The 13,259-nt window shown below is 39.9% G+C and overlaps 1 protein-coding gene across 1 annotated transcript in view; it reads left to right on the top strand.

Moving 5' to 3' along the window:
• Nucleotides 1-12,907, top strand: part of SCARF1 (scavenger receptor class F member 1) — a 509,524-nt gene extending 496,617 nt beyond the window's left edge. The window contains exon 11 of the mRNA XM_044054355.1: nt 10,727-12,907. Within this exon, the coding sequence (XP_043910290.1) occupies nt 10,727-11,979 (1,253 nt within the window). The 3' untranslated portion in view covers nt 11,980-12,907. The remainder of the gene's footprint in view (nt 1-10,726) is intronic.
• The last annotated feature ends 352 nt before the right edge of the window (nt 12,908-13,259 follow it).

The raw sequence follows: 13,259 nt of genomic DNA, 5'->3' as shown, positions 1-13,259 counted from the left end.
TTTCACCCTTGTAAAAATAAAAGAAAATATCTTAATTTCACATATAATATAATCTGTGAATGTTTATACCCCATCCAACAGGCCAATATCACAGCATATTAACATTTAATTTACTTTTGTCCAGCCTTTCATCTATTGTTATACTGTAAAGCCTATATTTCTTACAACTAAAAAGTATTTGTTTACTTTATTATATTTAGCACATATAACAGTAATTGAAAAGACTCCCTCACATTTAAAATACCCCTGACTATACATTCCACAAAACTGCTTTAGTGTACATACAGTTTATATAATTAAATATTTTATACAAATATTAAAAACAACAAAAATTGTTTTACTTACAGATACCTACTCTACCTTCTAGTATTCTCCTAAACATTAATGACATAAATTCCGGTATATGCTTTACATTCCACCACAGGTTTAACAAAGTCAAATACAATCCAGTCATTTTCAGCCACTTTTTCTTGCAAAGCCGTATTTCTCAAATTTGATTGATGCTTTACAGTCTCCCATTTGTTCACTAATATCATTGTTGCTGGTCTTCTTCCAGTTCATCCCCATTTCCCAACACCAGACTCTAATTCAAGTTCAAGGTACTTCTGATTCTTATAGTCAACTCCTGTGCTTTTTTCTGTCTCTTGAGCTTTTTCCTTTGGAACATTGGAAAATGTTTCACTGGCAAAGTCCTTCTATGAACATTACTGTCCTCTTCTGCTTGCTGGCTCACATTTTGTTAAATAAAAAAAAAATGACTTTGATTTTCCAGGAAAAATAATCTGAACAGCTGGATAAGTAGCAACTTGAATCTCACATCTACCTCTTGACATTCTCTTGCTGTGATAATTTTGCTTCTATTCTGCCCAGTGTACAGTGAATAATAATTTTCTACAAATGCTCTGCTGTTTTAAATTTTCAATACTTTTGACTTCTGCAGAATCCTTCCCAGTCAGTGTTCAGCATTTCAGGCTGATTTTCTTTCAATTTTTCATTTTTTTTTTTTTTGCATTCAGGCAGTGTACTTAACTAGCCAGTAACTGAAATTTACCCAAAAAACAATTTCAATGACGCTTCTTTTTCTCAGTTTCTGTTTTTACTCTGGGATAGCTGAAATTAAGATGTTGATCAGTGTGCAGCCTTCTTAGAAGTCTAATTTTTTCACTCACTGTTGTTGTTGTTTTTGCTCACCTTTTAGTACTCCATTCCATCATTACCTCACCTGATGGTACTGCCTGGTCACATACTGCCATGCACTAGATACACTTCTCCAAAGTAGCACATTGCTCAGTACTGACTGACTCCATATTCTATGTAAAGAGTAATCCTCTTCCTCTTAATGTACAGAACATTTTGCCTCACATTCACCACAAATCTGGGATCTTTTGCCAGCCTAAGAACCACTGGTCTCATTTTTCAAGTGCCCCACATAGACACTGCCTCAAAACAAAATTTCTCTTCTTATCTTTTAGGAACAAATGCAAAGAACGATAGCACTTCCCCTGAACTAAGCTAACATGGTATAGTGCTTAAATACCTCTATACAAAAAACGTCAACCAGCTTCTGTCGACTGGCTTCATAATTTCCATACCCCCATGCAGCCCCCAGATTCTGAGTGTGGGGGGGCATTCCTCCATGCTTCCAATTCTGCATAACAATGCACAAATTTGATTTAACAGAACATATCAAACACACATGATATTGCAAATACAAACATTCATACATAGAATACATTTTTAAGTATAAGAAAGTACCCTCCATTAATACTGCTTATCAAAGCAAGGTTACAAATGCAAACTCCATCCTAACACCCATGAATTGATTGCTTCTTTTAGCACATGCAGCTCTGCCTAGTACCATCATGGCACACCTACCATATAACACTGCACTTCCAAAAAGTTCCTCATGGGCCTAGCAGGGCAGAGCACAGATCAGATAGTAGCTAGGCAATAACCAGTCATGATTCAGTGTTACTCATCCGATAAAAACTGCAAAGTTGCATTGTCTTTCCCAGAACAATAACAGCATTTACCATGATTACATTCTGGGCATTTAGCTATGATCAGACTTCCATGGCTCTCACATGTGCCAGGCCATTTGTTAGGATAAAATACCCCCTCACCTGTTCAAGGTGGCACATACTTCTAGCAGTACCTTTTCTCAGTAGCCAGGTAAATTAACAGGGCCAGAGCTTAACCCAGTAGAATATACAAAAAACAGAATACTAACAGTGACTTATCACCTTTCTAAATAATATAAATAAAAAACAGGTAATATTTTGTTAGTTCACTATGTACATAGTGGAATACCCTTCCCAGCACCACATATAACATGTTTTATAATACAGGGCAAAGCCAGTTGTAATACATCATCTAGTCTCTGAGGCATGTCCAAGTTACCTGCAATTTCCCATAATCTATCCATTGAATTCCCCATAAGGAGAGCCATTGTCTAGTCACTCCTTCTATTCACCATGAAAAAACATAAGCAAGCAGAAGACTCAGTCTTGTTTCTGGGTTAAGGGCCTGCGAACTTCAGATGCAAGCCATACTGTATGTTGAAGAGGGAGACCATCCCACACACCCTGGTTAATTTTTGATATGGGTTCCCCACATTGCCCACCTCAATGTAAATTGCAAAAAAGTCTTAGTCATCATGGCACAGCACCCACACCATTCAACTAGCTGATCACCATCAACAGTCCGTGAGGAGGCAAGATTCAGAAAGGCATGCAGAGTGGCAATTACTAAACAGTGACTATCCACACACCACTATACAGTCTCACCTTTCAGATCATAGTTGTAAACCTCAGGGTTTCTCTTCCTCTAGAAAAAAACTCACTTTTTGTATCACTTTCACCATCTGCTGGCTTTTTATTCCAACTAACCATTTCCTCTTTATTTCCTATCTAATACTCATCTCTCTGCTATGCCCCTCCTTTACTATTCATCAAGCTGTCTGATTTTTAGTGGGGATCTAGCTTGTTGAGGGTCTGTTTCTCATATCTTTGCCACTTCTCATCTAAGACCATCTGTAAGGAAAGGTATCAAGTCCTATGCCCATCAGAATATTTGTGGGAGATATAGTCTCACCAGACCCCTCAACCAGTACAACTCCCTGGAATTCCAGTCTTTGATTCCAACTAGAATGCTACCCATTAGCATAGCTTGTTCAGCAACTAATGGAGACAGCGCTCAAGGGAATCCTCCAGTTCTAGAAAAACACAACTCTTTTCCTGCTACAAGACTTTGGGGTACTGGAGGATATACCATCCAAGCTTGGGCCCCACTTGGTGTCACTTTAGGACTGCTTCATCAAACTGCTGCTGTTTCCTATACATTTCAGAAGAAACTCCTCCATGTAGCTGAATTTGTAACCCTGATAACACAGATCTTTCACTTCTGCATTTTGCTAAATGCAAGCTTTTGCCTTGTATGACTACAGTTTACTGAACAAAAGCCTGGGTCAGACTGCATTTCCATCACTTAATCCAACTTTGTGTTTTCTGCACATTCACACTTAAACTAGCAGAGCAGCCTGCATTTCATTAAAGATTTCTTCCAGGAATGTAATGGAATCATTATGCTCCTTACCAATTTGAATTTAGATTTAGATGCAGCATTAAAACATATATATGGTTTATGAAACAAGAGTGCATGTATAGGGACATCAACACCTGTTTGGTCAACACCATTTGGGCGACAAAAACAAGTTTGCAGGATTGACAATCCCAAGATAGGGGAATAGTCCCTTTCCACAGGGACTGTGTAATCCTGGAGTTAGTATATATAATTAGCAGAGGATGTGGGAGGTGCAGGACGGTTTACCCCCCCCCCCGCATAAACACTTGTGTTTTGTTTAGTCCACTCCGGGCTAAATTCCCAAACCACACACAGAACATGTCAATTTTTGTTGTTTCAACATTGATATGTCAGTTATATGTGTGTAGCTGATCATTCGATCCAGTACATTACACACACACACACACACACACACACACACACACACACACACACACACATCTTTATATATATATATATATATATATATATATATATATATATATATATATATATATATATATATATCTACTTCACTTCATCTAAAACTTATTTGACTGATATTCATTTGAGAGAGACCAAATCACCTACAGTTCACTTTACCTAAAAGCCATTTCACTGACACTCATTTCACCAACAAGTGATAATGCTGAATTTCAAACTACTACACTTTAAACCATAGACATGTAGACTTCCAGCACCTATGAGTAACTCTTTCCAATACTTAAACACTACTTACTTACCCTCTTAACAGAAACCGGACAATATAAAACCAAACCAGACAATATAAAACCAAACTAGGTGGGGGGCTACTCCTCCCACAACCCTCAGTGTGGGGGCTGTGCCCCCCACCCCCCCAACTATATATACTAACTCCAGAATCACACTACAATGAGGAAGAAGACGTATTCCTTTTACTTGCCTTACAGTACTCTACACACTGCCACTACTAAATGTCAGTAAAATGAGTGTCGGTGAAATGGGTTTTAGGTGATTTGGTCTCTCTGAAATGAATGTCGGTCAAATTAGATTTAGGTGAAGTGAAGTAGACCCATATATAGTCAGTAAAATAAAGCAGTTACTGACAGTAGTACTTCAAAATAAAAGATAGTGGAACCAACAGTGAGAGAAAATTGTATTTGTGAGACATCATTTATCTGTAGTCATTCTTTGATGTAGCTCCATTTTTGCAGTGTACACTGACTTGAAATCTAAGTGTAGGTCTTTGTCTCCAAGATCATAGATCTTTGCGAAGTCAAGTAAGACCACAACTGCAAGGAACCCTTTATCAGATATTAATCTGGAAGTGGCAGGCTAATTTCATGAAGTCCACCTCATTATTATTATTATTATCAGTAAATGTCAAGACATGCTGTGCTAAAAATGCCACAGACCAAAAATATGAGGAAAAATCTGAGACATTCAGCAAAACCATGGACATTTGAGAGCTGTCTGACTAGTAAGCCTGGTAAGAACTTGGGTAATGATGGTGCTTACTCTAGGATAAGGAATGAGGAAAGACCGCATGAAAACTCTCATAACAGGCTTGAACAGAAATGTAGGATGCAGGTAAGGTAGAATAACGCACTAGATATGATACTCACCTATGTGTAGGGATGGAGGAAGACTGGAGGTACAGGACCCCTTTTTTAATAATAATAATGTCAAAATAAGGTGATATATTTAAACTGCAGGGGGGAAAGGCTGTGGGAATGGTGTTTTAGGACTATGGGTGAGTAGTGTTCTTACTACCAAGTATGAGAACTGGTAGGCAACATCAGAATCTGGGAGAATTAGAAATAGTGACTGAGGTACAGCAGTGCATTGAAAAGGAGTACTAGAGGCAACAATGGGTACCATTCAGAAGAGGTGGAAGGGAAAGAATTGAAACAACCACCATGATTCAGAAAAAATGGGATGGAAATGAGTAGGAAAAAGAGGAGTATACCAGACTAAAAAAATATGGTGGAGATCCAGTCATGGAAACCATGAATGATACAGTAAAGGTAATCAGTAGTAAGTGCATTTAAGAAAGGAAGTTTACCTAGGGGTGGAGTACCTGCACAGGGGAAATAATTAATGTAAAAGGGGAGACAGAAGTGGGCGGCCACGGTGGTGCAGCGGTTAGTGTTGTTGCCTCACAGCAAGAGGTTCTCCGGTTCGATTCTCAGCTGAGGTGTATAGGAACTAAAACTGCCACAATCTCAGTCCAAAAACATTGCCGTGAATGAATATGAATGAGTTCAAGTCCAGCACTGAATTTATTAACGCTTTTTTATTAACAAACTGCGTTTTCGTCCCAACACATTAGGACTTCATCAGATACCTTTTTAGCATCACACGACTAGAGTCCAACGACGAAATATACTCTCCGAGCAACAGCAGTGAAGTGAAAGCCTTTTTTGTGGATTATTGGTTTTTCAGAGTTGTATCACTCCTTTTTTGGATTCTCAGCTGAGGTGCCTTTTGTGTGGAGTCTGCATGTCCGCCCTGTGGTCGTGTGGGTTTCCTCCAGGTGCTCCGGTTTCCTCCCACATCCCAAAGACATGCTGTAGGTGGATTGGACACTCTAAATTGGCCCTAGGCATGAGTGTATGCGTGTGTGTGCCTTCTGTGGAAGGTTAGGTGCCGGGCTGGCAACTCAACACCGTAAAACTCCACTGCCAATCATGAGCAGACAGGTGATCCATTGTAGCGACTCCTAACCGGGAAAAGCCAAAGGAAGAAGAAGAAGAAGAAGAAGGAGAAAAGGGGATACAGAAGTGCAAGTCCTGAGATGATGCTGCTGCAAGATGGGTGCTAGGTAGATGCTGGAGTGAGAACAGGTGGGGATGCTAAAATAATTTTATAACCTAATATTTGTAAGTGAAGAGAACACTGGAAAACAGTGCAGAAAGGGAAAAGTGTCATAAGATGGGCAGTTGAGATGGCCAGAGAAGGAATAGGGTTCATCCATTGACAACTATTTGAGCAAATGTGAATAGAACAAAGTAACCTCACATACACCACTTTTGTTGAACATCAGATGTGCATATTTTTGCAGGGAGCTAGTCCCTGTCCACCCCCACGTGGAAGGATACCTCCAACAACCCCAGATTTATATACAACTACTCCAAAAACACACAACAGTGAAGAAAAAAACTCTACTGTTGATGACAATTGTTTCATTGACTTTACTTTGATTTATTGGGATTTGCTGAATTAGTTGTCGATCGACTGACATACTCCATGCAGAGAAAAGACAGTGAAGGGAGTGAGGAGCCAAGAAATGATAAGACATACGGCCTGACAGGTATCCTTGCAATTATGGAATATTCCGAAGTCCTGGAAAGACTATTTACTAGAATAAATAAAGGCTATTTACTAGAATAAATAGTCTCCACGTAAGACCTAGAGTAGCCCTGCTCAGCTGGAAAAAAGTAACAGTGATGCCGCTAAACTGTGGGGTTCAGGATTCTTAGGTGTATACTAGGCTAATGACCACTAGGGCCTTTATAAGCCTAGCCATGCAATCCAACCCATTTGTGCCCCTATGTATCATGGGCTTTTATTAGGAGGGAGTATGTTTGTCAGGAAATTTCTAGAGGTTATGTAGGGGGCATTTTAGTTTGGGCAGTACTGTCTGCCTCTGTCTGTCAGAGACATGGGGCCAGACCAAGGGTGAATTTCTAATTTCCCATCAATTGGTCAAGATCATGTTTAAATAGGGCCAGGGATGGACTCTACTTCAAATGGATGGGGGCCTGTTCCAGAGCATGGGGTTCCTCTGAGACAATATCTGTCTTTGCCAACATGTCTTATTTATCTCACGAGTAAAATTTAAATCCTTGGATCTAGTGGTTATGATGCTGTTCATTTTGCAGATGTGCAAAAGCTCCATCAAAGCTGGATCAGACAGTGCCTTGTATGCCAGGTCTAGATCACCTCTCAATAATCTGTAGGAGACAGAATAAAGAGATATGGCTTTAAGGCGATCCATACAGGACAATGTGTGTATTGCATAGATTCTCCTAGTGAGGAACCTTTGTGGGTGTTGCATAAATCTGGTCAGGTACATGCCGAAGGGGGCATTATACTCAATGATGGCTCTGATAAGAGCAGAATAAAGTGATACTATGACCTCTTTGGACCTGAATGCAATGCCTTTACTTATAAGTGGGTGACAATAGAATAGTTGTCTTACTACCATGGCCTCATGTTGGTCAAAGACCAAATTACTGTCTACATAGGTTTCCAGAACCCAAACTAATGGGTCATCTCTTAGGGGTGTCTTATCAATGGAGTAATTATCCTGAATGGCAGTTTTCCCAAAAGGCACTATAATGCTTTTCTTGGCATTGAGTTTTAATCCGTGACTATGGCACCAGTTATTTGCTGTTTTAGACCCTCTTGTAAGATGTTTGTGTCATGGAGAAATCTATGATAGTTCCTAGTTTGCAGTCATTTGTAAACATGGTCAGCTAAAGGCACGTGACATTAGCTTTTACCTCTGAGAAGTAGGTGCTAAACAGGAGTGGTCCCAGCATGAGGCCCTGAGCTCCTCACTAGTGACCGGCCTTTTAGTGGAGGTGGTATCACCAAACCTGACCTCCTGGATCCTGTCCAAAAGCCAAGTTATGTAAGGATTTATGCCCAGATCAGTGAGTTTGTCAACTATGCCTGAGTGGGGTATTGTATTGAGCACCTCAGCCAGGTCCAGATAGGAAGTATGCACCATTTTCCTCTCATCTATTGTCTTGATGACCTTCTCAAAGAAATCCACCAGGTTTAGTAGCCATGACCTTCCCTTGACAAAGCCAAACTGGTTTGAATCCAGTGTCTCAAAGTTACCCATGTCTTTGTTGATCATTTCCATGATAATTCATTCCATGGTTTTGGATATTAGACTAATCAGACTGTTAGGGCTGCAGTTTCTTGGGTCAGTTAATAACCCACCATTGTGAAGTGGGATAACAATTGCAGCCCCCTGTTCTCTTTTACTAATCCTGTTCTGAAGTTATAGCTGAAAAATTACTCAAGTGGTCCTGATATGTCATGTCTCAAGCAATTTAGCAGGCATCCTGGGATATTGTGGCCCATTGAAGGTGTGTTTTCGGCTTTAGCAAGTGTTGCCAGGGTTGGCTCTGTGTTAACAGTTCAGAGCATTATTCTAGTTGGTAATTCATGGGGGGAAGCAAGAGAGAGGTGGGGATGAAGTTTGAGCTGAATTTGTTAGCCAGCAAATTTGCTATGTCATACAGCTCATTGAAGGTGGCACCACTGATCACCAGTTCGGCAGACTGATGAGTGCTGCCTTTGAGGTTTTGGGCATACCTGTAGAAGGCCCTGTGGTTACCATTGGCCTGTGCAACTATCTCGACTTCATAACTGGTCTTGTTGGACTTAATTAATCCTCATTGTTTCCTCTTCAGTTTAATTAGAGAGCTCCTATCATTATGGGAGTTGCTATTCCTGATTTTAACCATGACTTTTATCCTTTTGTTATATATCCTATTAAGGTTAGGATTCTACCAGTGTGGGTTTTTTTTAGAGTTTGTTTTGGGCTTATATCTACTACATACAGTAGCCACTATACAGCCATTTACACAGCTGTACAGGGTTGAGAAAGAAGGCTAATAACTATAGACTAGAAAATCTCACATCTGTTCCTCTATGATAATAGAAAATGCAGTGAAGGACTTGCTGATAGATTTCCATTATACAAGTGAACCAAACAGCAGGCACCATGGTGTCCCACAACATAAATCTAGTGAGTCCATTAAGATGCCATTCTGTGACTTGATGACAATAGACAGAGATAAGAGGAACCCAGTTGATATAGTGCCTCTGGACTTCATCAATGCTTTTGATAAAGTGCTGCATAAGAGGCTTGCAGCAGAGCTCAAAGGCTTAGATTGTGATTAATTCAATGTTATATGGCTGGTGCAAAGACTGGTGCACAGGAAGCAGAGGAGAGGGAAAAGTAGGGTCCTGTCCAGCAAAAAAACTAGTAACATGAAGGGTCCCACAGAGCTTGGTGCATGGTATTCCACATATATGAGACTGACAGAGTGGGGGTAGAAGGTCAAGGTAAAGGTGTTTGCTGGCAGCATCAAAAATGACTCAGTGGTCAGTGAGTGGGGGATTAGTTTCCAGCGCTACATGCTGAGGCTGGCAAGGTGAACAAATGGGAAGTGGGTGAACTTTAATGCAAAATAGTGCAAAAGTTTGTATTTATGGGAAGGTAGTCGCCTAGTTATAAACTGAGTATACTATGATGGGGAAACTGAGGAAGAAAAGGATATGGGTATGATTAGAGTCCCACACTAAGTCATACGAAACAGTGAGGTCCTTCTTAGAATGCTCCTTGCAGTCCTGGATATCATTCAGGGGAAAAGGGCATTGTGCACTGGCTGGAAATGTGGAGAACAACCACGATGATAGGGTGAGACGTGGGAGAGATGACAGCAACCTGGATCATTTAGAAGAACTGATAGCATTGTAGTTGCATTTCCTTGCGGAAAGGAAGAAGTAGGTACACATAATATGGACACACTGCAGAGGACAGGCGATGCTGGTGGAAAGGAAGTGAAGGATATGTAGCAGTGGTACAAATAAAAAGGAGTGAGGCATAGACACATTGAGTGACTTTGGGTAGTGTGATATTCACAAATGTATGAAAATACTACTTTTTAGGAAATGTGGTCTGGGTTACTGAAACAAATGTGTGATGCTCTCTTATGATGTAAATAGAGGAATGGGACAAGTGGAAGAAGAGGTGGGTAAGGGGACAGGAGTAACAGCTGATTAGGAGTTGGTGAAACACTTTGGCAGACTCAGCGGGGCTTTTATTTTCTTATATTGGCATGTTAATATGACTGTTATTAGAAGTAACCAGAAATTCTTACAGAACTTAAACACCTGTCTTGAAGTCTAACAGCATACAGGAGGAGGTTGTGGAAATCAAGCTCAGGTCTACTGAGTTAAGCCAAGCAAATTCACAGGTAACTACTGTAACTTTTAGACCACTCTGAGTCAAACGTGTGGAGCTGAAACTGAAAGCAAAAATGCCAAAGTAAGGACATGTTTAAAAAAATAGGCAGATTTTTATGCAAAAATATATCTTGTGTGAAAACTCACTGCAAACAGAATCATAGCAGGATAATATTTCTATTCTTTCTTGCAGGTGTTTTGAGAGTCACAGGAGGGGAATTTCAGGAAAACAGCTCAAAATGTAATATGTTCCCAGATATAGCCTCATTCAACAGTGATGATGTTTCTGAGCCATTTCCTATCCCTCGGACATCTAGCATGGCTAAAGCAAAGAGGCCTTCAGTTTCCTTTGCAGAAGGAACCAAATTTGGCCCAGAGGTGTGTCAGACAACTGAAACTCCAAATGCCTCTCGGAAATCTAAGACCTCTTGGGCACTCTCCAAACTCTCCAGCATCCAATTAGCATCTACACCTGGAGAGGAACCCCATATGTCCAGCCAGTTATATGAATGCAATGAGATAGCAGAAACAAGTCAAGAAGAGGAGACTCTTACTGGCAAACTTCCACTCAAAGAAACATCTGCAGGTCGTAGACGGACCATATCTAATGCCAAAAAAGTTCTCCCACATTCACTGAAGACAGATGATTCCACTCAGGTAGCTGCACCAAAGGGAAATGCAAATGAGAAAAAAATATCAACAGTATATGTAACAGTAGGGAAAACTCGAAGGACTTCTTTACCTGGCCTAGGCCCTGAAGGATGTTCTGATGGAAGAGTTCAAGCTGCCCTTAAACGCTTAGGAAGCCTACAGAAAATCATGTTAAATCCTAAGGAAGAGTTAAAACAGAGGCCTCATACAGAAACCATCTCTAAGCCACCTAGAAGGTCTCTAATCCTAGAGAAAACTTTTAAAAGAAACAGCCTGGAGGTACCAACCTTAGCTGCAGAAAGTTGGAGGAAGTCCAACTTGAATTCGAAATCCTCCCGTTTATCTCCTAATGTCACGTCTGTTATTGCCAAATTACAGGAAGCTTCCAGTGGTAATTCAGGGAAGAAATCTCTTGGTCCCTCTGCATCTATCTTACGGAAAAATATAACCAGAACCGATGCTATGGTTGAAGAACCCAGGGAGGAGGAAAACAAGTTAGAACAGAGTCCTGAGAAAGCCAGTAGAGCTCCTCAAGAATCCATGCAAAATGAAAACGTGAATGAAAGAGACACTGAAAATATCAGACAGACTTGCAAAGAAAGGGTGGAGGGCAAAGTGGATCAAGAGAAACAGGAAGAGAGGAACTATGAAAATGTAGAATTTACTAAAACTAGCAATGAGCCTAGTCTAATTTATGAAGCAGTTAGCTACTGCAGAGAAACTGGCAACACTCCACCTAAAATGGACTCACTCCACCTAAAACTGACTCACACAAATGACATCTTCTGCAGATGAAAGGAGCAATTGTTATTAAAAACTGTAAGAAAAGATCTCTCCTTCTGTCATATAAAACAGAAACATTCAGTGCATTGCACTTAACATCTACATAAATGCAAAGCTGGCAGGTTGTGGACTTTTGAAATGCTGTCAGTATCTGTCACCCAAAATATAATGAGGGAAGTCATCAGCTTTCTTGCTCTTCACCAAGGGTAACAACTTCCTGAAAACTGTGAATATCCCTGACTCTTTGTTAAGGACCAAGGGCTGGAAAAGTCAGTGGCTTAAACAGGATGCAGATCACATGAAATAAAACTATTTGCTGAAAACAGGAGATTCAATGACAGAATATATCTGATGTCTCAATAACATGGCCTCTGCTGGCCTCAAGGGTATCGTACTGATTTAAAAAAAAGGCTTGTTTACTCTCAAGGGAAAAACAGAGTAGGATTTATTCAATATGTGGCCCTCATGGTTTCTAAAGTTTAATGTAATTTGTACATCTGCATACTTCTTGTAATTTTTAAAAATTTGTTATTACCTAACTGTCTTCTTTCTGGCCAGACAAATTATGTTTATTCATTCTTTACATACGTCATCCCACTGACAGTGCAACTATTTTTAGTGAAACAGATATCTTAAGGACTTTGTGCCTTTGGGGTGTATAACACCAGAAGTTAGCAGGCACATTCTGTATTTGAGGAAGATTACTCTCATTGAATTAAACTTTTATATGAACATTACTGGATATGTACAAACATATTAGCTGTTGCTTTATGAGATGGACTCTGGCAGCTGTTACTTTCTGAATGATGGAAACCTGTACATATGTAGTGTGGGATAATATCTGTGTTTCTTTTCCATAGAGAAAACACAATAAAGTTTAACTTGTTTACAACAAAGAAATATTCCTGAAAATTAGAATTTATGTTTCCTGGGTAGGTATATTAAGTTCATTCATGGTGGAATGAATATATTAAGTGAGGGTAAACAAATGATAACTCTGATGCAGGATGCAATGACAGATCCATCCACTCCATCATTACATCACAGTGACAAAAGGTCACGTTTAAATCCTGATCTTAGAAGATGATGCTGTAGTCAGAATTTTTTTTCCTAATATTTTGTTTAAACATTCTTAAAGAACACTGAGTTTACTTTATAGTGCCATTTTTGTACTAGCAGAATGTGCTAAGCTTCCCTTTCAGCAGCCTGCGTACCCTTACCAAACTGCAGTCACATTGTTCACTATGACTGCCTACATGCAAGTCATAAAAACCTTCAAGGTGGATGGATGG

This window comes from Protopterus annectens, chromosome 13.part0 (genome assembly GCF_019279795.1).
Source record: "Protopterus annectens isolate FY-2018-M chromosome 13.part0, PAN1.0, whole genome shotgun sequence".
Lineage (NCBI taxonomy): Eukaryota > Metazoa > Chordata > Ceratodontiformes > Protopteridae > Protopterus > Protopterus annectens.
The sequence above is the reverse complement of the archived record's forward strand: the minus strand, read 5'-3'. Positions and strand labels throughout refer to the sequence as shown.